At 38.3% G+C, this 27,105-nt stretch overlaps 1 protein-coding gene across 1 annotated transcript in view; it reads right to left on the minus strand.

Annotated features, from left to right (window-relative positions):
- The window catches only part of mpp3b (MAGUK p55 scaffold protein 3b), a gene marked incomplete at its 3' end in the record, with an annotated part of 82,418 nt that overhangs the window by 14,205 nt on the left and 41,108 nt on the right, over nucleotides 1-27,105 (minus strand). The window contains exons 4-17 of the mRNA XM_081392911.1: nucleotides 12,768-12,848; nucleotides 12,109-12,246; nucleotides 11,853-11,934; nucleotides 7,548-7,633; nucleotides 7,357-7,431; nucleotides 7,067-7,263; nucleotides 5,303-5,367; nucleotides 3,256-3,276; nucleotides 2,881-2,922; nucleotides 1,690-1,755; nucleotides 1,221-1,382; nucleotides 1,010-1,090; nucleotides 666-759; nucleotides 248-356 (exon numbers count right to left, since the gene is read on the minus strand). Of these exons, the coding sequence (XP_081249037.1) occupies nucleotides 248-356; nucleotides 666-759; nucleotides 1,010-1,090; nucleotides 1,221-1,382; nucleotides 1,690-1,755; nucleotides 2,881-2,922; nucleotides 3,256-3,276; nucleotides 5,303-5,367; nucleotides 7,067-7,263; nucleotides 7,357-7,431; nucleotides 7,548-7,633; nucleotides 11,853-11,934; nucleotides 12,109-12,246; nucleotides 12,768-12,848 (1,299 nt within the window). The remainder of the gene's footprint in view (nucleotides 1-247; nucleotides 357-665; nucleotides 760-1,009; nucleotides 1,091-1,220; nucleotides 1,383-1,689; nucleotides 1,756-2,880; nucleotides 2,923-3,255; nucleotides 3,277-5,302; nucleotides 5,368-7,066; nucleotides 7,264-7,356; nucleotides 7,432-7,547; nucleotides 7,634-11,852; nucleotides 11,935-12,108; nucleotides 12,247-12,767; nucleotides 12,849-27,105) is intronic.

The following is a 27,105-nucleotide window of genomic DNA, read 5'->3' on the forward strand; positions in this document are numbered from 1 at the left end:
AGTGATTCATCCATCGATTCGTTAGAGAATCATTGAACAATGTGGTGATGTGCAATGTATATTATGAGAAAAATGAAACTGTTTTTTGACCTTTGATGCTGTTGTAGGAAACCTCCAAAACAAAATTACGAGACTTTAAAATAGTATAATTGGCAAAATAGCAACATATCACAAGATCTGAGGATCAGAAATACAGAGAAAAGCAAATAAACTGACAATAGTAAAAATAAGAGAACGCTACATTTACCTCAGGTTGAACATCTACCAGACACACTTTATTTCTCGCCAGGACACTCCGGATTGACTCCAGACTCGTCCCATATTGGTTATTCTTATATTCACCATGTTCAATAAACCTGGACATACACAATATGCATTTGTCATCAATTAAAACGCCAGTAAAATAAAATTTTATAACACTTATCAAAGGGATAGTTCACCGAAAAATGACAATTCTCTCATTGTTTACTCACGCTCGCCGTTCCAAACCTGTATGACTTTCTTTCTCAAAACAAATAAGAAACGTTTCATGCAGTTACGATAGATGGTAGCCAAAGTATTCAAGTTTTTGGGTGAACTATGCCCTTAACAAAATGTCACACAGATGTTTTACAATACTGACCAAAAATGCATCCAACATATTAAAACTATTTCATATAACATACTTATTAGATTGTATGTCAGCCTCAAAGGCCTGCTTGGTGATGAAGTGGTATTCTACGCCCTCCTTCTCATGGCTCTTTCTGGGTCTTGTTGTGTCTGTTAGAAAATTATTATACAAAGTATACAATCATTTCAGTTAATGTCACATATTTGAATTTGCAATATATGACATATAGTTATTGAGATTAGAAGCTCTTCAACTTCAGGCCATCGAACTGAAGCAAGAACAAGTTCTACTTTGATTGAGCTTCTAATGTATAAGCCACAGTCTCTAATGTAGGTAAGATTTTAATTAAGATTTTAAGTAAGATTTCAATTTAATAACTAATCGAAAGAGTAAACTCACGTGGTACAGCGACACCATACCGATGAGGATTCTCAGCAATCACCTTCTGCTTCAGCTCATTGATCCGAGCACCAAGAGATCCTGGAGAGAGAGAGAGAGAGAGAGAGAGAGAGAGAGAGAGAGAGAGAGAGAACCCCCCAAAGGAAATTACATTCTGAAGACAAGCAAAGATTTGGTCATTTAGATTGCTCTGAAATCCCTCGAATCTTACCTATCAGCACCACAAGTCTTGGTTTATCTTGAGGTCTCATCTGATGTAGGGTCACCTCTTCATATATGAGGAACTCATTCTCTGCAGACTCCGGTGAATGAGACTCTTTGGTAGAACCCTGATGATCCTTGCGGCTTAGCCTGAAGCTTCTCCTTAGACCAGCTGTGAGAGCAGAAAGATTTTCCAATAGATCAAAATAGAAAAAGAACATCTAAAACCGAAGATCAGAAATAGACATGACAGAATTGATACATTAAAGATCAGACAAAAAGACAAGGGTGGAAAGAGGTGCATCCTCCAGACTAAAAATATCACGTCTCTCACACTGCAGCTGATTTTATGTCACAGCTGCATCTCAGGGTCAAATAGCAGCACGCTGTTCATCTGCTTTGTACAATTTAATATGCCCTGAATAAGTTAAAGCAGCAATGCATCCATTTACCTTACAAGTATGAAAGAAACGTGGTACCTGAATAAAACTCCCAGGAAAAGGCCTGGCCACAGGACGGTGCCACCGCCTTACACTTTGGAGAAACTACAACTAATGTTAGACCATCACACATCCAGTATAATTCTATAAAGACTATCATGAGCTATCAGCCATGCCAAAGCCTGCGTGAGCCATTAGCCCAAAGCAATAGTTCCCTGGCTATAGCAGTGCACCTGTGCTTTATACTTAAATGAATAGTTCATCCAAAAAGAAATGCTTCAAATTGTTTTTTTTCCCTATGGAAGCCCATTTCCATCACAAAAGAAAAAAATACATGCTTTGGTAAATCATAAATATGACATAAGTTGAAATTATTTTCAAAATGTTTGTCATAATTGTATTTTTATCTCATAACTTCAACTGCCATAATTATGACTTTTTTTCTTATGTGGCGGAAATGGAACAATAAAACAGAGTGCTAAAGAACGTACTGGCTGCTTTTTTCCATAAAAAGAAAAAAGTGGATAGGGACTGGGGCAATCAAAATCCAAAATGACAAAAAAGCACCATTGCGTGCAAATATGGTGCCTTTAGACGCAATGTGTCAGGTTTTATGTCAACGTGACATGACAAATCATTGAAATTTTATAATGTGAAAGTGCAATTGAGACATGAGATCTACAGCAAAGGGGTAGATTATAATAATTGCTGTATATTTATATTATATATATGTGTGTGAATCATGACTTAAATGTGTTCCTCACAGATACGTAACATATGACTTCAGAATCCTTGGGGGAAAAAACAGCAAGCATATTCTTCCACATTACTTCCACAGAAGTAAGAAAGGCATTCAGGCTCAACTGAACAACATGAAGATGACAGAATTTTCATTTTTGGGTAAACTGTCCCTTTAAGTAGTAAGCGCCACAAAGAGTAAGCATAGAAAAATCTTCCTCTTAGCAAAAAGCACACACTAAAAACCATTGAGACTAAAACTCAGAGGGAGTTGTCCAAAGCTAGCAGCGGAGCAGCAGGTTGTCAAGATGTGACCAATGGCTGGGGTCTTAGGATGTGCCAAGCGCTTGATTGCTGTGGTGAAGTGCACCGAAGAGCTCACAATGAACCCAGATGATATTTAAAGTGATTAACACCACACCACACAACAAAGCATCATCCATAGCCAAAGCCATATGGAGTGCATTTCAGTGTGTAGGGTACATCTCTCACCTACGTGCTGTCCACTGACACTGCCCTCACTGTCACAGTCCTCTGGAGGGTGGGTTGGGTCAGGAGAACACAACAGATGAAAGGGTACAGGAAGGAGAGGACAATCAGTGGGGTGACAGGATATATACATTTTACAAGGACATTTTGTAGGTCACAAACTCAAAGGTCAGAGTTATTGGAGAGGCAAAGAGAACCACAACAGCAAAATGAAGCAGCAAGCACTGCGCGCAGTGATTTCAGTATCTGTACTGGGTATTCAGATATTGATTCTTGTAGTTATTTTCATGGACTAGCCATGATTATAAGTTAGTAACTAATACCCGTCATACCATTTTACAGACTTAAGAATGAATTGGGGAAGTCAAAATCACCTACCTTTTTCACAAGATTGTTCACCTCGGGTAAGCAGAATTAGGAAACAAACACAATTGCTGTAACATGAACAAGTATGAAAAGCAAATGAATATGGAATATTGAAACTAGAATTGTCAATTCTGATAGGCCTGGTCAAAAGTATAAATTCTAACCCTTCATTTAACCTATGCCGATATATATTCTTAAAATCCTACAAACGTTTTCAGTGAATTGTACAGCACTTTTTGCAGATGGGGTGAGATGTAAATTGAGTACTGAATGTGATGAGATACTTGTGACTCTTATGAGTCTTATGATTTTTTGTGTGAATCAAAAACATAGAGCTCAACCAGCATAGTCCCATTCCAGAAACGAATGAACTATGCACTGTTTTTTTAAATGTACTGTTCACTAGTTCACACTTACAAATAAGTCAGATAGAATAAGTGCGTATTTGGCGTGCTGTCCGAGGAGAGGGCTCCGGGCTCGGTATTTGGCCCGAACCCAAAGTACTCCCCCCGTATTCCTGGCTGTAAAAGATTGAGCCAAGAGTGAGGAGTCGGGGTGGTGGAGGGATGCTGGAAAACTGTCAAGGAATATTAGGTGAGTTGACAGAGTGGATATATATATACTTCTTGTCATGCTGATTAGGGTAGACATAATTGTTTGATGACGAGTAGATTGGATTGATTATTTGAACGTGCTCCTCCCGAACTTTGTTTATAAAACATCATTTAAAAGGACTGGCCTGTATAAGTTACAGCATTAGCAGATAAAAAATATGTACGCAAAATGTACATTATAAAGCTTAAATGGATAAAATCAAAAATGGAATCGAATTGAGAGCTTGTGAACCTGAATCGATACAAACATTTTAAACATTTGAAAGCGTCTGAACATAAACCATTTTTTTTTCTTGCAAATAACACTATATTTCCTGGGTAATTTAACAGGAAGGGATTAAAAAACTAAAGAATTAATCTGAATATACCAGCGTTCTTCTCCATTTGGCTTTGACAGGTAAGCTTTCACATTTTCTCTGAGGGTTTAGTCAAGTCAAGTCAAGTCAACTTTATTTATATAGCGCTTTTCACAATACAGATTGTATCAAAGCAGCTTCACAGTATTAAATAAAATAGTACATCAGGTGTTTGTTTCTGGTGTAAAACATCCACGTTTGGTAATGCTGATCAATAGCACTGTTGAATCGATTAATCAAAACTCCATCAGGTGACCTAATGGAGAAAAAAAAAAAACCTTGGGAGAACCCAGGCTCAGTCGGGGGCCAGTTCTCCTCTGGCGTTTATGAAGTAGAGACCGGATTTAACTGTAAGATTAAAATATTATATGAATGCCTGGCTGAAGAGATGCGTCTTTAATCTAGTTTTAAACTGGGAGAGCGAGTCTGAGCAACGAACAGTATCAGGAAGACTATTCCAGAGTTTTGGAGCTAAATGTGAAAATGCTCTCCCTCCTTTGGTGGATCTGGATATCCTAGGTATGACCAAAAGCCTCGAATTTATTGATCTTAAAGAGCGCGATGGATTATAGGGCAATAGAAGATCCGTTAAATAAACTGGAGCTAAGCCGTTTAGGGCTTTATAAGTCAGTAGCAATACCTTGTAATTAATACGGAACTTTATAGGTAACAGTGCAATGCAGTGATGATAAAATTGGTGTTATATGGTCAAATTTTCTTGATCTAGTAAGAACTCTAGCGGCGGCATTTTGGACTAACTGTAGCTTGTTTATTGAGGATGCAGGACAACCAGCTAATAAAGCATTACAGTAATCTAGTCTCGAGGTCATGAATGCATGAACTAACTTTTCTGCATCAGAAACTGATAGCATATTACGTAACTTAGCAATATTTCTAAGGTGAAAAAAGGCTGTTTTTTTCACCAAAAGTCAGCACACCTCAAAAAAGAAGCAAGACTTCCACCTGGCTTCTGAATATCTGCCTCATTTTCAGAAATTTTGTTTTAAAGTTTACAAGCAATTCACATCTAGTTAATTAGTAGGTACCCTATTTCTCTAAGCTACCCAGTAGTAGTTTCTGAGAACTTACATGGTGTTGCTCTGGGTGATTTAGGGCTCTGGTGTGTTCCCATTTTCATCCTATACAATAGTCGTCTGCAAATTTAGGAAAGAGACAAGATATAATTACTATAAGAAAGTTTCTCTTAGAAGAATGTGTGTGTCCTCAAATATTTACTCAAAATAAATCAACTGTGGGTCTTAATGAATTTCTCTGAAGCATTTAATTAAAAAAAATTATATATATACACATATGAGGTAATATATATATATATATATATATATATATATATATATATATGTAAGGAATAATTGACGACAGGCCATTGAATTATTAGAAAAATAATGCACACCCGAGGTGGTAATGCGGTCACGACGCGAAGCGGAGTGGCCGTTCACCTCGGGTGTGCATTATTTTTCTAATAATTCAACGGCCTGAAGTCAATTATTCCGCTTATACTACAGTTACCACACCTCGAAACATTGTTCAGATTATGTATTTCAAGACGTTTGTAAAGTTTTTGTCATTAAAACGCTCTTGTATGTAGGACTAATTTCTTACACATCTAATCCAATGCCTCCATTGCTAATTCCAAAACGTCATTTTAGAGTTAGTAACGGAGGTTTGAGCCACTGATAGCAGACTAATGCTGGGGACACACGACTAGCTGACACATTCTCTGACTGTTTTCATCGACTGCAGCAGATTTTAAACACCGACTTTGAACACAGACTGAACACGCTGAACACGCGTTTGGCATGATCACTCATACGTATCAAATTACATTCATAACCGGCCTTAAAGTGTGTCCCCAGGTATTAATGCAGTTATTAGAGAGATGTTGCAATAATGAGACAGAAAAGCATGTGCGTCAATATTATTATAGAAAATTAAACTGAATATAGGTTAAATAAATGGATAATCCTGCAGCACGGATTATTATTGCAGATAATATAACAAATAAATAATTATTGATAGGCCTACTTGTTAAAAGGGCTTTGTGTTTCATTTATTTGGCTAGTCTGTCATCTGTCAATAATAGGCTAGAAAAAAAAAGAATGAATTCGAATTAATTAAAAGGAATTGAATTAATAAATAAATAATAATATTGACGCACATGCTTTTCTGTCTCATTATTGCAACATCTCTCTCTCTAATAACTGCATTAATAACTGGGGACACACTTTAAGGCCGGTTATGAATGTAATTTGATACGTATGACTGATCATGCCCAAACGCGTGTTCAGCGCGTTCAGTCTGTGTTCAAAGTCGGTGTTTAAAATCTGCTGCAGTCGATGAAAACAGTCAGAGAATGTGTCAGCTAGTCGTGTGTGCCCAGCATTAGTCTGCTATCAGTGGCTCAAACCTCCGTTACTAACTCTAAAATGACGTTTTGGAATTAGCAACGGAGGCATTGGTTTAGATGCGTAAGAAATTAGTCCTACATACAAGAGCATTTTAATGACAAAAACTTTACAAACGTCTTAAAATACATAATCTGAACAATGTTTCGAGGTGTGGTAACTGTAGTATAAGCGGAATAATTGACTTCAGGCCGTTGAATTATTAGAAAAATAATGCACACCCGAGGTGAACGGCCACTCCGCTTCGCGTCGTGACCGCATTACCACCTCGGGTGTGCATTATTTTTCTAATAATTCAACGGCCTGTCGTCAATTATTCCTTACATATATATATATACACACACACATGAGGTACCACATTAAACTTTGCAGGAGGAGGCTAATCTGATAATAAAATTGACCAACTGTTGACATGATTTTTGTTGTGTACCTCTCCTGGAACTGTCTTGAAGGAACAAGGCCGGCACGCAGGTTGCTGTCTCCCACTCTTTTGGCCTGCCACCACGTTGGGTCGTCCTGGCTCACCACCTGCAGGATGTCCCCACATGTGAAAGGCAGTCCTGCCTCCTGGCAGGGTGTGGCCTTGTCTTCATATGGCGTGTAATCAAACAGGGCTCTTAAATAAACCTTAAAGAGTCATAACATAACACTGCATACATTACCAGCAGCAACTGCTATTTATTCTGTCCTATGACTTTCAAATCAAGTGATTACATTTACCTTACTCTCACTGAATCTGTCCTCCTCCTTAATGGCAGGGATAATCTTCAAAGTGATCGAGCCCTGAGACTGAGACTGCAGCCCGACAAACAATAATCAAGGACAATAAATCACGCAAGTGCCTTTTCAGATAAAGAATCTTAAGGGAATGACTCAGCTTTTGTAAAACAACAGAGGAATAGTGAACACACCAGAATCTGGCTGATCTCCTCAGGACGTTTGTGTATAATGAGATTTCCATTGACCTCTCTCAACTCATCTCCAACATGCACCAGACCTGAAGGAGAATTCAGTCAAGAGTCATCATGGTGCATTTAAAATACAGTGGGATCCAAAGGTCTGATACTTAACACTTATTTCACGTTCTTTTCTCATTTAAAGTGTAACTTTAATTTAAAGTGTAACCGATTTTCAGCTGCTTTGTATTGTTACAATCTTTGTATTGTTACAATGTCGGTAGTATATGTAAATAAACAATGTTTACTCGTATTCCATGTTACCTGAACCGAAAAATTCTTGTTTATTTTTTTAGCAAAAGACTTTTGACAACTCCAGGGCTTTCGTTAAAACTACAGATTATACTTCTGCATTTTTATATCCCTGCCCACAGACAGTCGGATGGAAAACTTCAAGCAGTTTAAAATGAATTTATTAACAGGTTGGAATTTAATTCAATAGCATTTATCCTGAATTACAAATGAGAGAAATACCTGCATGCAAGGAAATGTTTCTTAAGGTCCAGATAACAAGACACACTATTAGAAGTTGAGAGAAAACTGCAAGAATTTATTAAAAGTTAGAACGTAAAACTCTCTAGCGTTTTGGAACTCTTTACTGCTTTGGAAGCTTTTTCTCAATTGTTGCATTTCAATAGTAAGTGTTGTGTTTTAGTTCTGTGAATAAAACATCTAAATGGTGGTTCATCTAGGAACCAGTAACAAGACACACCCATTAGGGTTTTAGATGTATTTTATATAGATTTATTAGCACATTTAAATATCAATAGCATTTTTTCTGCATCACTTATCAAAGTAAATCCAACTGAAAGTAGTTCTTTGTAGATCTAGTGGTAAGACACACCCTTTGGTTTTGTGATTTAATTGTACACAAATGTAATATTATGTGTTTAACCCAAAATGTAAGTTATTATTAATAACGCTCCAGTTACTCATGTAACATCGGTTCCCTGAGATATGGGAACACCACTGCATCAGAGAATCTTCTCTGATCGCTACGGGGAAACTCTGTCATCTCTGAAAACTGAAGTCTGATTGGTTCACGTCTGTGAATTTCACAGACAACTGGCCTTTCAGCTCACCAGAATGGGCGGGGCCGACTGCCTATATAGGTCGCACTGAATGGCCATAGGGTGGGTCAAGTAATACAAATAACATTCTGATTAATTGCGGATGGGTCGCGGGTGGATATGATATAATTAATAATGTAAATATTAACTACATTCTCTAAAATATGAGCATGTTTAAAATGTAATCCCCACAGCTGCTATGAGCATCCCAGTGCCTTGCTATAAGAATCTTGTGCATTCCTGCAACAAGCGCTGTGAGTGAACGCTCATTTAGTGCAGCAGGCCATGATATAAAGACGAGGTGGAATCGCCTCAATCCTGGCACAGTAGATGCAATTCTGTTTTTGCACAGTGCAAAGAAAAAGTCTAAGTAAGACTAGGCCATTAACAGTTTTTTAGGCTGAGTTGACACACGTTTTTGTTGTATATCGGTAGGCTTTAGAAGCAAAGACTTCGAACAGATAGTGCTGCTAATAAATTAGCCTACTGTATATCAAGCCATTAACTGGGCTGAACAGTGAACATGTTTGTGTGTGTGTGTGAGAGAAACAGTGACATTCCAGTTTAAGTTTCAAGGGAGTAAAGCCTGTGTTTATGCCATTAAGAAAATTAAATTGTCAAATAAATTTTGTTTTAAATAAATGTTCATTTAAATGCAGCATTCCTCAGTGTATTATGTTACAATTAGAGATGCGTGCATCAGCTCTCTAGTGTTGCATAGTCTGCTGTTGAAGGTGAGCATCCATTTATCATCACGCCTAACACATAAGAATAATTGTAATTTGACCATCGGGTGCGGATGTCTAAATCAGAGAAAATTATTGGTGGGAGTGGGTGGCGGGTGGATGAATTGTTTTTGGCTGCGGATTCGGGTGTTGTTGGAGCTGATCCGCGCATCTCTACTGACCGGAGTCTGAGGGTATGGCAAGTCTAGAAAAACCCTTGAGGGTGGAGCCTGGTCTAGGCCAACAGGACTTGTGCCTGAAGGGCCAGTACGTCTAGGCTGAAGAACCTGATAGATGTGGACTGCGATGATCAGCCAGCTGCTGCACAGATGTCAGCTATGGATATTCCACTAGACCATGCCCAAGAGGAGGCCAACCCTCTGGTGGAGTGGGCCCTCACTCCTATGGGGCACTGCAAGATCAGGGACTTGTAGGTTAGCTCTATCGCGTCCACTATCCAATGGGACAGTCTCTGCTTCGTAGCTGGCAGCCCCTTAGAACGGCCTCCGAAGCACACAAAAAGCTGCTCTGATTGCCTGAATTGGCTGGAGTGCTCAATGTACAATGTACCTGAAATGCAGGGCAGCACTGCATAAGCCACATTCATGGCGCTGCATCAGAGTCAGCAAGGAGATGAATCTTCGCGCTTCAGTCGAGAAAATCTGACTAGATAGCCGTTCAGTGCGAGCTGGGAAAGGCCATTTGTCTGTGAAATTCACAGGCATGAACCAATCAGGCTTCTGTATTTGGAAAAAACTGAGTTTTCCCATAAAGATCAGAGAAGATTCTCTGATGCAATGCGAAGTGAACTGTATACGAAAGGGAACACTATTATTTGTACCACTAAGAGTTGTGTGTATTTGTGTGCATGTTTCAAGTGTCTTTGTGCACTATTTGCTAGCTTTTTTCAAGAGTGAAACATTTGGATGGAATAATTGTGTGTTTATGCTCTTCGTTTTATACTTTAAAGATGGTCCCTATCCTGCAACATATCAGTTGCAAGTGCTCAAGGCCTAAAACAAAAAACGAACACGGCATGTTCGTCATTATGCTTAATCGTTAACAATCTATTGAAGATTTCCGAAGCTCAATCTCTGACAAATATCAAACGTCAAGCCAACTTTATCTCGGTTTCTTACCAGTACGCAACAGCATTTTGCTTGGGGGGTTGGGCGGAACTGACAGAACATTATCTCTGCGGCAGATTCTTCACTGGGAACAGAAAGTAACTCACTCGCACTAAACGTTTACTCTTTGAATTCTTGCACCCAGGAACAACACAAGTTCACACCATTATGACAAAAAAATTGCTAAGAGGTATGTCCTACTAAAGCATGGCTGTATTTGACTGTGGTGGTAAACATATCTTATTAGACTGATGGGAGTGGCCATGGTTGGCAACATGCCGGATATTGACCTTTTTCTACCGATTTGGCAAAAGGGAAGACAACAGCCTTTTTTCTCTATTTTCTCTAGTCAGGAAGCACCTTTTTCATTTTTTTCCCTCGCCTTTCTACTGTATTAGCAGCCAAGTTTGCCAGTGGCCAGTGGTGAAGTGCCCCTTTAATACTAAAGTTTACATAATAAATGATCTTCATAACATTATACTACACATTATTATGTACTTTATTATGTATAAACTATATATTATCTTTATAATTCATAATAATTCAAATAAATAGTACAAAATTACAATAGGTAGCCTATATATTTTGAAATTTATTTTATTTCTTTGTTTGAAACTTTTTTTTGGTAAATCCTAAAACTATTTATTTTCAGGATTAAATAAAAATCTCAGATTAGTCTCAGATTTTTGGACCCCACTGTATAGAAAAACATTATCTACAAATATTTCTCAATCTTGTTTTTTTGTTTTCCATTGAATGCTATAACATTGCATGCATTCTAACAGATTTATTCAATAGGACAACTTTGCACACATCATATTTCAGCAGAATTTCCATGGCAACCATGAAATCTGTTCTGTATATTTTCAGTATAATCTGTAATCCCAAAGCAAATCATAATCTCAAGGATTTTAGTCAATATTTTGCTTGTGATCAGAAAAATCCGCTATGAATGCTATTAATATCAAGAAAATAATGATTCTGCTGTGATTACAGTCTCCTTGGTTGCTGACATCTAATTTTCATTTCATTCAATGTGTATTTTTTTAAATCATTTTTTATTTCTAATAGGAGAGATTCTCAGTAAATTCTTTGCATAACAATTGAATAAATGGTTATTCAATTCCCTCACTTTATCTCTCCATTGAAAATTGAGTTGTCTGTCATGGTTTAACAGATTGAACAGTTTTTGACTTAGATGGTCCCTGATTGCGTCATTACAGATTATGTTACATCAAATCTGCTGAGATCGTTTTCTGGCCACAGTGTAAAAATACACAGTTGGCAAGGGTAAAAAAATGTTATTCTGAGAAGGGGAGGGACCAGGCTGTCACTCACCACTGCGGTCTGCAGCCCCGCCCCTCATGATCCTAGCAACCACCACCGCTCCAGTTACCTCGTCCCTGCGGATGGTCGCACCCTAAGAGACACAATCGATTGCAAAAGTTATATAAGACTATATTTCGTATGTCTTGATGATGGTGGACAGAATAGCCATTTTATAAACAAAACAGCTCCACCATTGTAAAATACATTTTATGTAACCTGTTCTGATGCATAAAGTACTACTTTTTTTTTCTTTTCTGTAACTCACAAGAGGCTCCTTGTTCTTCACCAAACGCACAATCTTCACTGATTCTTCCTCCAGTTCATCGTATAGATCATCTGGTAGAGGGGGGAGCACAGGCTCAAAATTCTTCTGTGCAACCGTGTCATGTACTGTTAGCACTGCCTGATGGGTCATGGAGAGAATAATCATAACAAAAGTTGACAGGATGATCCACTAGTGCTGAGGAAAAAAATGTGCATGTGTGTAAAAGGGAGAGATAATTAATATGCAGACAGAGATGGACTGACTTAGAGTAGTAATAAAAAAAGAGAGAATAGAGAAAACCGATGCCTGGGACACATGGAGGAAATGATAGAGTCCAATTAGAACATCGTAAATGCAAATCTGATTCTATTTTGTCATGCTGCACAAAATAAAATTACAATGAATTAAGCTTAATTAGGCCAAGATTATTTTAAATACCGATTTAACAGGACTTATTGTGTCAGCCTCATATATGTAACAGAATCTGCATACCAATGTTGAGGCTTTCAAATGGATTTAAAGGTGCAACTGTTTATATACATCTGACCTTATTTCTAAAAATATCATAAATTGTATTTAGAGATGAGATGATTCACCAAAAAGACACATATACACACAGTTAGGGAAATCTCTACAGAAGGCACAAGTGACTTTCACACCTTCACATGTGGAGTGGTAAGAAGTGTTAATAGCTCTCTCTCATCGTCTTCCAGTGGCCCGTTCTGTAGCTCCTCTGCGACCTGTCAGTGCAAACCACAAGACTAGTGTAATCAAAAATGCCAAAACCTGACAACAATTCAGGGAGGGATCTACCGGGTTGCCACACTAAAAAAAGCATTGCCACCCCATCTGCCATCCCAGATTTATCCCAGTATAAAAATAAAAGCAACCAGTTTTTTCTGTGCCTCATTTTAGCAGCTGCGCTTTAATATAAGATGACATAAAAACATGCAGCCTACCGCGAAAAAAAAAAGGCAAGAAAACACGGCTGCTGCACGGCTGCTCGTGCTGTGTATGCTAGTCGACTTCATAAACAGGTGATACATAGCCCAGTTAAATTGTTTTTCCATTTGTGTTTGTGAATCGGAAAATTTGACTTCTCATTTATTTTTAACTGCATTGTAACTATTTGTGGCGTGCAGATTCTCCGACTGCCATGGATATAGGCACATTGCCTTCCTTTTATTCATTATGTGAATTAAAGCTTAAATTAAATCTGTTCATCATATAAAGCGATCGTGTCTCTTCAGAAATTTTTGACTAAACCGCTCAATTCATTTGGATTAGTTTTACGATCTCTTTGACCTGGTTTCACAGACAGGTCTTAGATTAAACCAGGATTAAGCCTTAGTTAAAACACATAACTGGTGTGCATCATGAGACAAAACAATAGCAGTGACATATTTTAAGATAATTATGTCAGTGCAAGTTGCTTTCAGTTAAAACAGCTGAAACATGCATTTTAGGGTGAGTTCACACTTGTAGTTCGGTTTACCTGGTTCGTTTCTACGGTGACCAGGAGGGGACATGTTCAGTTCACTTAGTTTTGTCGTGGCCACAACATATAAACTAGTGGGAACGTGATAATATGTTGTTGCCATGAGACATTAATTCGTGGGAAGGTCATATTAAGTCTTAGGAACGCGATAACAAATTGTTGAGGTAACAACATCATTATATCGTGGCCACGCGATGTAAAGTCGTGGCCTCGAGATCATATGTTGATCATATATTTTTCTCGTGGTCACGACTTCATATTTTGAGAGAACGACATCCATTTCTCGTGGCCATGAGTTATGTTGAGGGTACCACACCAGTCAAAACTGTAACCATATACAGCTGTCGGAGATGGAGATGACTGATGATAACATTTTACTTTGAATTAGAAATGTCATATAAAGATATAGTGCAGTCTCTGGCATTAAGACATGGGTATGTAAGTGAAAGACACCTGCGCATTCCCCTCCCGGTCACATGTTCGGTTCATTTAATTTTGTTGTGGCCACAACATATAAACTCGTGGGAATGTGATATTAAGTCATGGGCAGGAGATCGTATGTTGAGCGAACTTTTCCGTTTCTCATGGCCACGACTTTATATGTTGAGGGAACGGCATCCGTTTCTTGTGGCCACGGCTTAATATGTTGAGGGAACGACATCCGTTTCTCGTAGCTATCAGTTTTATAACATGATGTGGGAACCGAATCTACTTCTCCTTTTACCCCGGTCATAATTTACTTTATTTGTAAGTTTCTCATAATTTGTTTTTGTTTATTGCCTTAAAGGGGACTTTATTTCTGTCCCGAGTATTTCATTCAAGCCAGCAAATTTCCGACAAAAAAGCCCATTCAACTTAAGAATGCGCATCAGTCTTTTACTTACGTATGTCATATGACATGTAGGCCTACCCATGTCTTAATGCCAGAGACCGCACTAAATCTTTATATGACATTTCTAATTCAAAGTAATGTTATCATCAGTCATCTCCGTCTCAGACTGCTGCGGTTACACTATTGGCCGGTGTGGTACCCTCAACATAACTCGTGGCCACGAGAAATAGACATCGCTCTCTCAAAATATGAAGTCATGGCCACGAGAAAAATATATCGTTCCCTCAACATATGCGTGGCCACGACATAATGATGTGTTACCTCAACAAAATGATCTCGTGACCACGATTTATTATCACGTTCCCACGACTTAATATGACATTCCCACGAATTAATATCTTGTGGCCACGAAAAAACTAAGTGAACCCGAACATGTCCCCTCACGGTCACCATACTGCTGTGCTGCGAGGAGACGAGGTTCTGACACCTGTACTGAACTCTGATGGCAACATCACGATTATGACGAGAAAAGAAGGTAGGCCTATGCGTGAGCATTCCATCCTTTTTAGGGTCTCGTCTTCCTGTTTTTGGTTCGTTTACGTCTTTGATCCGTACCAAAGTTGGTTTGGAAGCAGACCAAGGACGTTTTTACACTGGGCACGTTTGCTGCGGTTGTTTGCAGCAAACTTCCTGCCTTGAGTTTGGTCCTAACAGGCAGCTTTCACATTACCAACTAGATGTACCGCATGGCGGTACAAAATATGACCGCCGCTCAGGCCTGCACTGGCTTTCCACAAAAATAAATGACGTGGAGCAATTTGGCTGTATTTCGTGTTTATGTATATAAGTTGTATATTTTAAAAGACTGTCTGGAGTATTCCTGTGGATCATGGATAATTTAGAGTTTTGTAATTATTTGCCATTACTATTTAAGTTTTATATCAAAAGTCATTAGTTTAGACACTTAACATCCATAATGTGAAAACGTCACATCCATAACAGTGGTTTTCCCTACAAAATGTATTACAAAAAAGAGTTTCAAAAACACACTTATTGTGTTCAAGCAAGTCTTTTTCATGCTACATCGGCAGTTTGTTTAATAATTCACAGAGTTTGTAGGACACTTGTATAGTGTGTGTATTTCATGTTATGTCCATAACGCTGATAAAATGTATTCATAGTGTGTGTCTGTGTGTGTGTGTGTCTGTGCGTGTATGTATGCGTGCGTACATGTGTGTGCATGTACATTTTGTGTGTGTGTGTCTGTGCATGTGGATTTGTATGTGTGTGTATGGGTGTGTGTCTGTGCGTGTGGATGTCAGTGTGTGTGCATGCTTGCGTTTGTTTGTATTCCTGCATGTGTGTGTGTGACAGTATCATCCTAAACCTATATGGGGAGGCAGCAGACCTGGAGCCGGTAGATCTACGCCCCAGGCAGGTTTACGCCCCAGCAGTTTTACGCCCCTGCTGTTCCTGATGCGTCCAGTAGGGGGATATACTGCGAAATAACACCATTAAATCGACGCTCAAAACTTGCACATTAATAACCTTCCCGTTCATAGACTTTGCCCAATTGTGTGTTTTTTGGTAATTTAAATATAAACGTTACAGTGTAGATCTGCACTATGTATTAAAATATCTGTAGATATTCATTTGGGCTTCACTCTCTTCACTCTCTTTAATTAAAAAATTAAAGGTCCCGTTCTGCGTGATCCCATGTTTCAAACTTTAGTTAGTGTGTAATGTTGCTGTTAGAGCATAAATAATATCTGTAAAATTATAAAGCTCAAAGTTCAATGCCAAGCGAGATATTTTATTTAACAGAAGTTGACTACAAAAAACGGCTCGATTGGACTACATCCCTCTACTTCCTTCTTTAGTGACATCACCAGAACCGTTTCTTGACTAACCTCCGCCCACAGGAATGCTCCCTCAACTCTACTGGCTACTTGCGCATTTCTTATAACTTAGGCTACTGTGTTTACTCAGCTCTTACGGTGATTTTCTGAAGTAAAACTGACGCTTCATCTTTTGTGTGATGTACAATAAACTTTATTATACTCATCAGTACATGTTTGATCATCATTCAGACAGCAGACTTGTAGGCTATTAATAAATAATGGATACATAGCCTACAAGCAGATGACAAATACGTTATAATAACCGTAATTAAACTACTAAACCATACCTGTTTCATCTCTATACAGCACTCTGACTCTGTAGGCATTATTGTCCGACTCGAAATGAACGCCGTTACTGAGAGTTTCTGATATTATCATCATTCCGTGAGATGAATTTGTCCTGACAGACTGAGCGCGAGCTCATGAAGCTCCGCCCCCTGTGCCGTCCAGCAGCAGCTCATTTGCATTTAAAGGGCACATACTGAAACAGGTCGTTTTTCTGAGCCCCAAAAAATGTCAATTTAAACATGCTGTAAAAAATGATCTGTCGGGTATTTTGAGCTCAAACTTCACATACACACTCTGGGGACATCAGAGACTTATTTTACATCTTGTGAAAAGGGGCATATAACGGGACCTTTAATAATACACATAGTTGAATCAGATGACAAGTAATGATATATGACCTACTGTAGAATAGTTCATTGAATATTGAATATATAATATATTTTTATAATATAGAATATTTTTATATACAGGAGACAGAGTGAAATATGTTGTTGTGAATTTATATAAAGTTACATTTAGATATTAACCATATTTAGCCTATTAGACATACAGCACCGTGTAATCATATGGATCCTCGATGAAATATCTACTGTACTATTCACTATTGGTCATCATACAGCTACAAAACAGTGTCCTACATAGCATTTTATGAAGACAAACACAATGTATCCCTTTTCTAAAATTCCAAGGGCCATTTTGAAGAAATAGACAATATTGTTGTTCACAAAAACATTATTTATCAACACCATTTATGAATTATGATGACTCGTGTAGATTACTTCCCTATGGCTTGCCACTCTTAACTGTTTTTCTATCCTCCTGTCAAAGTGTTTCTGCTCACTGATTTAAAAAAAATAAATAAACATAAAAAAAAGGACATCCATGGTGAATTTGATTTGGTCAAATTCACACGCAGCAGGACTCACTGTTAAATTTTGTATAAAATTCCTGAATACTTAATTTTTTATCACAGTTGCTTTGGTACATTTCTCCGATCACTACTGAAATTCTCATAACTACTTTTGAACAAATTGCCAATGTTTTGGTAAATTCATGCAACTGATTATGAATTGCCTTGCTGCTTCCTAATTTATCAATTCATTATTTCCTTCATTAGTGAAATTCTAAATCCACTCTGCAATTCATCAATTCAGGACACATTTACAAAATAAAGTCTAATAGAAATGTATTGAAAACATGCTTGACAGTTTATAGTCAACCATTTTGCATTTAATGACTTATGCAAGGAACTAATGCCTAGATGTTTTGAGGAGTATGACAATTCAACAGAGAAATAGTATAATAGGCCTATATTTTGATCAACATGACATAAAGAGTTGATAATGTAGGGAACAGCAGACAGTTGTACATTATCAATTGCATGAATGTACTGAAGCATTTGAGTTTCATATCTGTGGGTATTTCATTTAAAAAATAAAAATAAATAAATAAACATTAAAAAATGTAAAAAGGACATCCATGGTGAATTTGATCTTGTCACAGTGTGTGTGGGTGTGCTGCCCAGAATTTATGTCAGGTGAGTGTGGATTGCATCAATTTGCTCCTGATTTTCAAAGTACAACGGCACAGGCACTTGTTGGTGGAACACTTTTGGAAAAAGTGTCAAGACACTTTGATTTCTTTTGGCCACTGATGATGAACTGTGCAAAGAAAATTGAAAATGACATTAAAAACATGTCCATGTATGTAATGTAAGTCCTCTGTAAGTCATTTATTTACTAGAGAAGCTATTGGTTTGGAATGCAGTTAAAAAAAGAGATGGGTGTTTATTATAGTTTATACAAGTTGAGAGAGAAAGAGAGAGAGAGAGAGAGAGAGAGAGAGAGAGAGAGAGAGAGAGAGAGAGAGAGAGATCAGTAGTCCAGATCAGTAAGCTATTTTAAGAAAAATATATATTTAGATATAAATTAGATAGTTAGATCATCTCATTTATAAGAAACAACTCAAACCAGAAAGGACTAAACATAGAGGAAGAAGAGGCCATCTCACGCAAGATAAAGACAAGCAACAAAAGAAAATGCAAAAGAAAATTAATTTTGAAAGTGACTAGGGCAGCTAAACTTACACGTAGTTTAAGCAAGACAGAACATCAACCTGACCGTCCAGAACTTTTTGCTCTATCAAGCTAATCGTTTATAAATAATAAATGTTGCTTCATGGCTAAACAACAATAACTTTAGCAGATTATTTAATATACCTCAATTCGTGTCGCTGTACAGCCTCCCCCTACTGGACGCATCAGGAACAGCAGGGGCGTAAAACTGCTGGGGCGTAAAACTGCCTGGGGCGTAGATCTACCGGCTCCAGGTCTGCAGCCTCCCCCTACTCTCCTAAACCAGCAACCCTTCGCTCAACACCACCATCTACAGGCCGATGAGTGTACAGTCACTAAATGTGCACATAAATGAATTTATTTTATACCCCCCCATGGATGAAATTCTACAAAACTTAGCATACCCCCAGAGGATGTCAAGTTAATCATACACATGAAATATGGTGCAGTTCTGAACATCTCAACTGAAGATAGGGGCGATTAAAGCAGAATAATATTGCATTTTCATTTTTTATGGGAGGGGCGCAAATCACAAATGAGTGATTATGGGCTAGGTTGATGTGGGCCCTTAAGAGCAACATACCATAAAAATTTCTTCATCCTCGGTGCCACAGTTCAGGTAGTTATTTAGGAAAAACTGCATTTTTTTGGGTTTGGGGGGGCCCAGCGCGGGGGGGGGGGGGGGAGTGGCCCCCGGGGACCAAACGAAATTTTTCCGTAAAAGTCTAGTGGGGCTACATGCCCACCAAATTTCATGTTCCCCGGTGTTTCGGTGTCCCTGGTATCGTTGACGAAAAAATTCAGTAGATGACAAAAAAAAAAAAAAAAAAAAACTTTGACAATCGCTACATAATTATTCATGCGAACTGTGCATGGGCCTAACTAAACTGAACTGTCAGTGTGACAATGCCCAGCTTCAAACCCATCTTTTCAGCGGTCTTTGTCCGCTTGTTTGGTGCGCACCAGTGTTCAGATGGCAGCGTTCGCACTTAACGTTACTAAAAGGAATCACACTAAAGGCAAGCTCACAGTACACAACTATGAGTACTACATGAACTACATGAGTTGCCATGGTGCTCACACTACACAAATTTTCGTGTCAACTTCTTGTCTTAGCAGCTCATACTACACAACACCGATAAAGTGCACACACTACAAGATCTTTAGCAAAGCTGCAACCCTAGACCAAATAAATAAATAAATAAATAAATAAATAATTTCTCATATGAATTCATGCAAGACTTTAGAGAGCCGCTCATGTTTGCTTCTCAAGTCATAGGCCTATATACGCAGAAAAAGATGAGAAAATTGGGCAGAGCTGGGTATACCTGTCAACACTACCGTTTTACCCGGGAATCTCCCCGTATTTCACACCCATCTTGTTGAACGAATACTAACACACACAATTATGCTTAAATGTCCGTTTTGTCGAGTATCCTCTTAAGAGTAGACTGAGCAGTCTTAAATTCTTATTATTATTCTTCTTCTTTTACTATGGCGGTTGGCAACCAGCTTTTTGGTGCATTACTGCCACCATCTGGACTGGAGTGTGGATCAAGAGGTCATCCTACACTCACTTAAGTTATTTTTAATAACCCAGTTATCTTCAAAAAAGAAAACAAAAAATGAAAAAAAAATTCACCAGATCCTCTTTGCAGTATATCATGTAAATTTAATGTCATCTGGTTCTCACCAAGTTGTGAAATCAATCTTTGCTCAATTGTCTCTTGACTATTGCAATATTCACATATTCCATCAAAATGCTTTTTCATTATAAATAAAGTTCTATTTAATCCTGTATGTCCTAGCCTCATTCTGGACAGCAGTCTTAAAGGAATAGTCCCCTATTATGGATTTTTGAAAATGACCTTTCATGTATTGTGTAACATAGCTGTAAGTGAATGAAAACATTCTGCAAAGTTTTAAATCTGAAAGTGCACAGTATATAAAGTTATTGTCTTTCAAAAGTAAGAGTCGACTCTGAGTCAATTAAATGAATTGTTTGCAAATGAGTCATTAGCTGTTTCGTTGTGACGTCAAGACGAAACATTAGAATATTGCCCATGCAGACACCAGGGAAAACTTGAACCTCAAACCGGCAGCTGATTCCTGTGGATGCTGGTGGATAGCATCATGTCGAGAAGACGGCGCTGTGCTCTATAATGTGAAGATAAAGCCAGTTTTTTTTTCACTGCCCAAGGACGAGCATGTGAAGAATCAGTGGTTAAAGTTAATCTTTACCACAATATCACAGCAGTATAATCCTAAACTTTTGCTGTGTTCCCTTTATTTCACTGACGACTGCTTCTCAAATCTCAGAGTTCAATGCAGGATTCGCAAACCAGTGGCTCTTGAAAGATGGTGTTCAAAATACTTAGTTTTGAGTTTTATATTGTGTAGGTCTCCTGCTAACTGGCTAAGTTATCACTGTCTTACTGAAATACTTCTGCTTGTCTGTTTGTGGGCCACTATTACCTAAAACTGTCTATTAATGCAGATTGTCTGTCGTTCTTACTACTTTGAGGAAATATAACGTTTATGTTACATCAGATCATTCATGCTAGAGCTCAGCTTATGTATACATGCACTGTTATTGATACAGTTTTATTAGAAAAATACTCTGTAAATAAATTAGTACAAGTAAAATAATCGGTTTGTTGATGGACATTCACTTGTTATTAACAATAACAAGTGAATGATGGTGAGGAGTTAAGTTGCAACATCTCATAGTGTACCTCAGTAGTGTATCACTGAGTAGCATCCTGCTCGAGTCGTCCTTGCGATGGAGGTTCGGGTTGAATAACTAGTTCTTCCAATGTTTCATTATCGGACTCGCGCTCGCATTAATATGGTAAAATCTACGTCATTGTTCATTACTGTGTTTAGTCAGAGCCCGTCTACGGAGAGCCTTGGCACTTCCTATTAGCCCCATTGTATTGATCTTGGTTGCAGTTCCATTAGAATTCCACTGGAGGTGATCGCGGGCGAGTGCAGACTGAATGGGAGTCTATGGGGCTAGACGGCTAAATTTGTCTCTTTCACCCGATTGACGTTGAGAAATCTCAGATTTTATTGTAGGTTTTGCAAGTTCAACATGGGTTATAGGTCGAAAATTTAATGAACGAGTATTATGTCCTTTCGATTTCTTACAAGTTGAGTTGTTGTTGCCCATAACACGCTAGCATTCTGCTAATGAACGCTGATTGTTCAGTGAAGGACTGATTACGACTAGAGATACCGCTTGATGGCATCGTGGCATCCGAAGCGGGACCAGAAACAAACAAAACAAAAACTCTTCTAGCACTTGTATTTACCTGTGTCAGCTGTGTTGTCGATGCCTCGAGAGAAAAGAAAGTGCAGAGCGCGAAAGCACCAAAGTGACTGAAGGATTGCCGTAAAGCAGTATCTCTGGTCGTACGATGTGTATGACGTCATTGACACTTTAAAATACTTTTTAAAGCAAATAAGTGACTCTAAAAAATCTAACACCCAGCAATGTGTAATTTCTTTGCATCTCCTTTCGAATACAACATTCAAATTAAAGCTGCAAGCAGCCTTTCCGGGGCCAAGCCCTTCTGGTTGTTTGGCTTGTTTGGATACATTATTTTTTACTAGGAATCTTTTGAACATTGCACAATTCACATGGTTTAACATTTGCTACACATTGGAAATGATTTAACAATCTTCAAAGTTAAAGCCTTTTGCTTTACTTAGTATTTGGTTTACACTCATAAACTGTGGTTTGCTTAATAATTTTACAGAGACTTAAGATGTTGAAGGTAGAATCGCTGTAGCACAATGCGGAGCCAGAAGAGCAAAACATCAGAAATGTAATGTACATCAAGCACAGCAAGTACTGTAAGCACATCAATTACAGCAGCACAGCTAGCATTTAAGCACCAACAGCAGTGCAGAGCCGGAAGGAATTTAAATGACTATTTTATACACAATTTCTAAGTCGCCCCACACTGGTCTCGAACCCACGACCACAATGGTTCGGGATTCATGACGCATGGTGGAACCACTTGCGCCACCCAGAGGACATGTTTTACAAAGCTGCAGAGGTGAGGCTTCAGTGTGTGAATGAGCACACAAAATCATGTTAACGAGATTAGCATGCTAAGCTAGCTTAATGCTAATGTAGCTTACGGTTATCCTGATAGCTGAAGAGCCACATTAGAAAGAATGGCATCTGGTTAGCATGCTAACCAATGATTATGCTAAGCTAACAAGCATAAGGCAACAAACACAGGCTAGGTCAAATTTGGAAACGAATATCTTGAGAACGGTAGCGAATATCAAAAATCTGTTCACTCACTTCTGTGCGGCTTACTCCAAAGAACATCTGATCAAAATTTGGGCAAAATTGAGCAAGATTTGAAAGAGGAGTAGCGAAAAAACTGTTTTTCATTTGTTCCAATATGGCGGACAGTCACATTGTTGGAAAATGACAAATGAGATGTCGTCGGAATCGGCATAAGCCAAAGAACGTAGTGACATAAATAAATCAAAATTTGAACAATGTTTTCAAGAGTTATAAGCGTTTTTGCAAAAGACCTTATATCTCTAGAACACTAGGTGGCGCTGTGCTCAATCTTCTCATGGACCTTCAGGACATTGTGTCGATGCTCCATACTAAATTTTGTGAAGATATGTCAAATAGTTTAAAAGTTATTGCAAATTATGACAAAATTCAAAATGGCGGACACGTGGTTCATCCGATCTTGGATAATTCGGTATCCACGGATTCGGCATGATGCAAGGAATCCATAGATACCACATTTATGATTTTCTGACAAACTGTTCAAAAGTTATTGGCCAAAATAGCCATTTTTCATATCTCATGACCCGTAGGCGGCGCTGTTCCCAACTTTGGCAAGGAACCTCAGATCGTGCTTACGATGAAGTGTACCAATTTTCGTTTCGATTGATCAAACTTTGGCCGAGATACAGCCTCTTAGCTGATTTTTGGTGGACCTTGTTAAGTTTGCGACATCATAACTTTTGAACAGAGATTAATAAAAAAAATCTGTTCACTCACTTCTGTGCGGCTCAGTCCAAAGATCATTTGAGCATATGTTTGGACAAAATTAGACCAATTTTGAAGGAGTAGCAGCGAAAAAACTGAATACTGTACTTTTCAAAATGGCTACTACTGTAATGGGTGGAGTCTTAATGTAAGGTATTGGTTGTGATTATTGTGATGAGAGAAATCATATGTACTAAGTTTCATTTTTCTAGATCAAAGGGTTCAAAAGTTATAACCATTTAAATGTTGAAATTTTGAACTGGTGGTGGCGCTATAGAGTTGGTGCTAGAGGCTCAAAAATTGGTCCAATTACTATTCATTAGCATCACTAGAAGTGTACCAAATTTCATCATTTTCCTATGTATGGTTCATAGGGCTGCCATAGACTTCCATTTACGGAATAATAATAATAAATATAGCTGCAAGCAGCAATACAGGGGCCAAGCCGCTGTAGCACAGTAGGGCTGTAGCGCAATGCGGAGCCAGAAGAGCAAAAACAGCAGAAATAGAATGTACATGAAGAACAGATGGATTCAGAGGTACAGATAGGATGAAATCAAAATGAACAAAAGTTCTGATGAGAACAAACACAGAATGTAGAAAAAAAAACACATTTCTAATCCCAGTGTTAGAAACATTAGTACAGCTTTTACCCAGATGATAAAGGAGTTCAAATGACAATTTTATACACAATGTCAAAATCGCCCCACACTGGTCTCGAACCCACGACCGGAATGGTTCGGGATTCATGACGCATGGTTGAACAGATTGCGCCACCCAGAGGACTTGATTTACAAAGCTTCAGAGCAGAGGCTTCAGAGTAAGAATAAGCACACAAAATCATGTTAACGAGATTAGCATGCTAAGCTAGCTTAATGCTAATGTAGCTTATGGTTATCCTGATAGCTGAAGAGCCACATTAGAAAGAATGGCATCTGGTTAGCATGCTAACCAATTATTATGCTAAGTTAACTAGCATAAGGCAAAAAACACAGGCTAGGTCAACTTTGAAGATGAATATCTCGGGAACGGTAGCGAATATCAGAAATCTGTTCAGTCATTTCTGTGCGGCTCAGTCCAAAGATCATCTGATCAAATTTTGGACAAAATTGAGCAAGATTTGAAGGAGGAGTAGCAAAAAAACAGTTTTTCATTTGTTCCAATATGGCGGACAGTCACATTGTTGGAAAATGACAAATGAGATATCAACGGAATCGGCATAAGCCAAGGAACATAATGACGTAAGGAAATCAAAATTTGAACAATGTTTTCAAAAGTTATAAGCGTTTTTGCAAAAGACCTTATATATATGGAACACTAGGTGGCGCTGTGTTCAATCTTCTCATGTACCTTCAGGACATTGTGTCGATGATCAATGCTATTTTTTGTGAAGATATGTCAAATAGTTTAAAAGTTATTGCAAATTATGACAAAATTCAAAATGGCGGACACGTGGTAGATCCCATCCTGGTAAAATTGGTATCCACGGATTTGGCATGATGCAAGGAATCCATAGATACCACATTTATGATTTTCTGACAAACTGTCCAAAAGTTATTGGCCAAAATAGCAATTTTTCATATCTCATGACCCGTAGGTGGCGCTGTTCCCAACTTTGGCATGGAACCTCAGACCAAGCTTATGATGAAGTGTACCAATTTTTGTTTCGATTGATCAAACTTTGGCCGAGATACAGCCTCTTAGCCAATTTTGGGTGGACCTCGTCAAGTTTGTGACACCATAACTTTTGAACAAAGATGAATAAAAAAAAATCTGTTCAGTCATTTCTGTGCGGCTCAGTCCAAAGATCATTTGAGCAATTTTTGGACAAAATTGGAGAAATTTTGAAGGAGGAGTAGCGAAAAAACTGAATACTGTACTTTTCAAAATGGCCACTACTGTAATGGGCGGAGTCTTAATGGACTATATTGGTTTTGATCAGCTTGATGAGAGGAATCAGGTGTACTAAGTTTTATTTTTCTAGATCAAATGGTTCAAAAGTTATAATCATTTCAATGTTGAATTTTTTAACTGGTGGTGGCGCTATAGAGTTGGCCCTAGAGACACCAAATTTGGTCCAATTACTATTCATGGCCATCTCTACAACTGTGCCAAATTTCATCATTTTCCTACGTACGGTTCATAGGGCTGCCATAGACTTCCACTGGGAAGAAGAAGAATAATAATAATTAAAGCTGCAAGCAGCCTTTCCGGGGCCAAGCCCTTCTGGTTGTTTGGCTTGTTTGGATACATTATTTTTTACTAGGAATCTTTTCAACATTGCACAATTCACATGGTTTAACATTTGCTACACATTGGAAATGATTTAACAATCTTCAAAGTTAAAGCCTTTTGCTTTACTTAGTATTTGGTTTACACTCATACACTGTGGTTTGCCTAATAATTTTACAGAGACTTAAGATGTTGAAGGTAGAATCGCTGTAGCACAATGCGGAGCCAGAAGAGCAAAACATCAGAAATGTAATGTACATCAAGCACAGCAATTACAGCAGCACAGCTAGCATTTAAGCACCAACAGCAGTGCAGAGCCGGAAGGAATTTAAATGATTATTTTATACACAATTTCAAAGTCGCCCCACACTGGTCTCGAACCCACGACCACAATGGTTCGGGATTCATGACGCATGGTTGAACCACTTGCGCCACCCAGAGGACATGTTTTACAAAGCTGTAGAGGAGAGACTTCAGTGTATGAATGAGCACACAAAATCATGTTAACGAGATTAGCATGCTAAGCTAGCTTAATGCTAATGTAGCTTATGGTTATCCTGATAGCTGAAGAGCCACATTAGAAAGAATGGCATCTGGTTAGCATGCTAACCAATGATTATGCTAAGCTAACAAGCATAAGGCAACAAACACAGGCTAGGTCAACTTTGGAGACAAATATCTTGAGAACGGTAGCGAATATCAAAAATCTGTTCACTCACTTCTGTGCGGCTTACTCCAAAGAACATCTGATCAAAATATGGGCAAAATTGAGCAAGATTTGAAAGAGGAGTAGCGAAAAAACTGTTTTTCATTTGTTCCAATATGGCGGACAGTCACATTGTTGGAAAATGACAAATGAGATGTCGTCGGAATTGGCATAAGCCAAAGAACGTAGTGACATAAAGAAATCAAAATTTGAACAATGTTTTCAAGAGTTATAAGCGTTTTTGCAAAAGACCTTATATCTCTAGAACACTAGGTGGCGCTGTGCTCAATCTTCTCATGGACCTTCAGGACATTGTGTCGATGCTCCATACTAAATTTTGTGAAGATATGTAAAATAGTTTAAAAGTTATTGCAAATTATGACAAAATTCAAAATGGCGGACACGTGGTTCATCCGATCTTGAATAATTCGGTATCC

This window comes from Scardinius erythrophthalmus (assembly GCF_964197995.2).
Source record: "Scardinius erythrophthalmus genome assembly, chromosome: 18".
Classification (NCBI taxonomy): Eukaryota; Metazoa; Chordata; class Actinopteri; order Cypriniformes; family Leuciscidae; genus Scardinius; species Scardinius erythrophthalmus.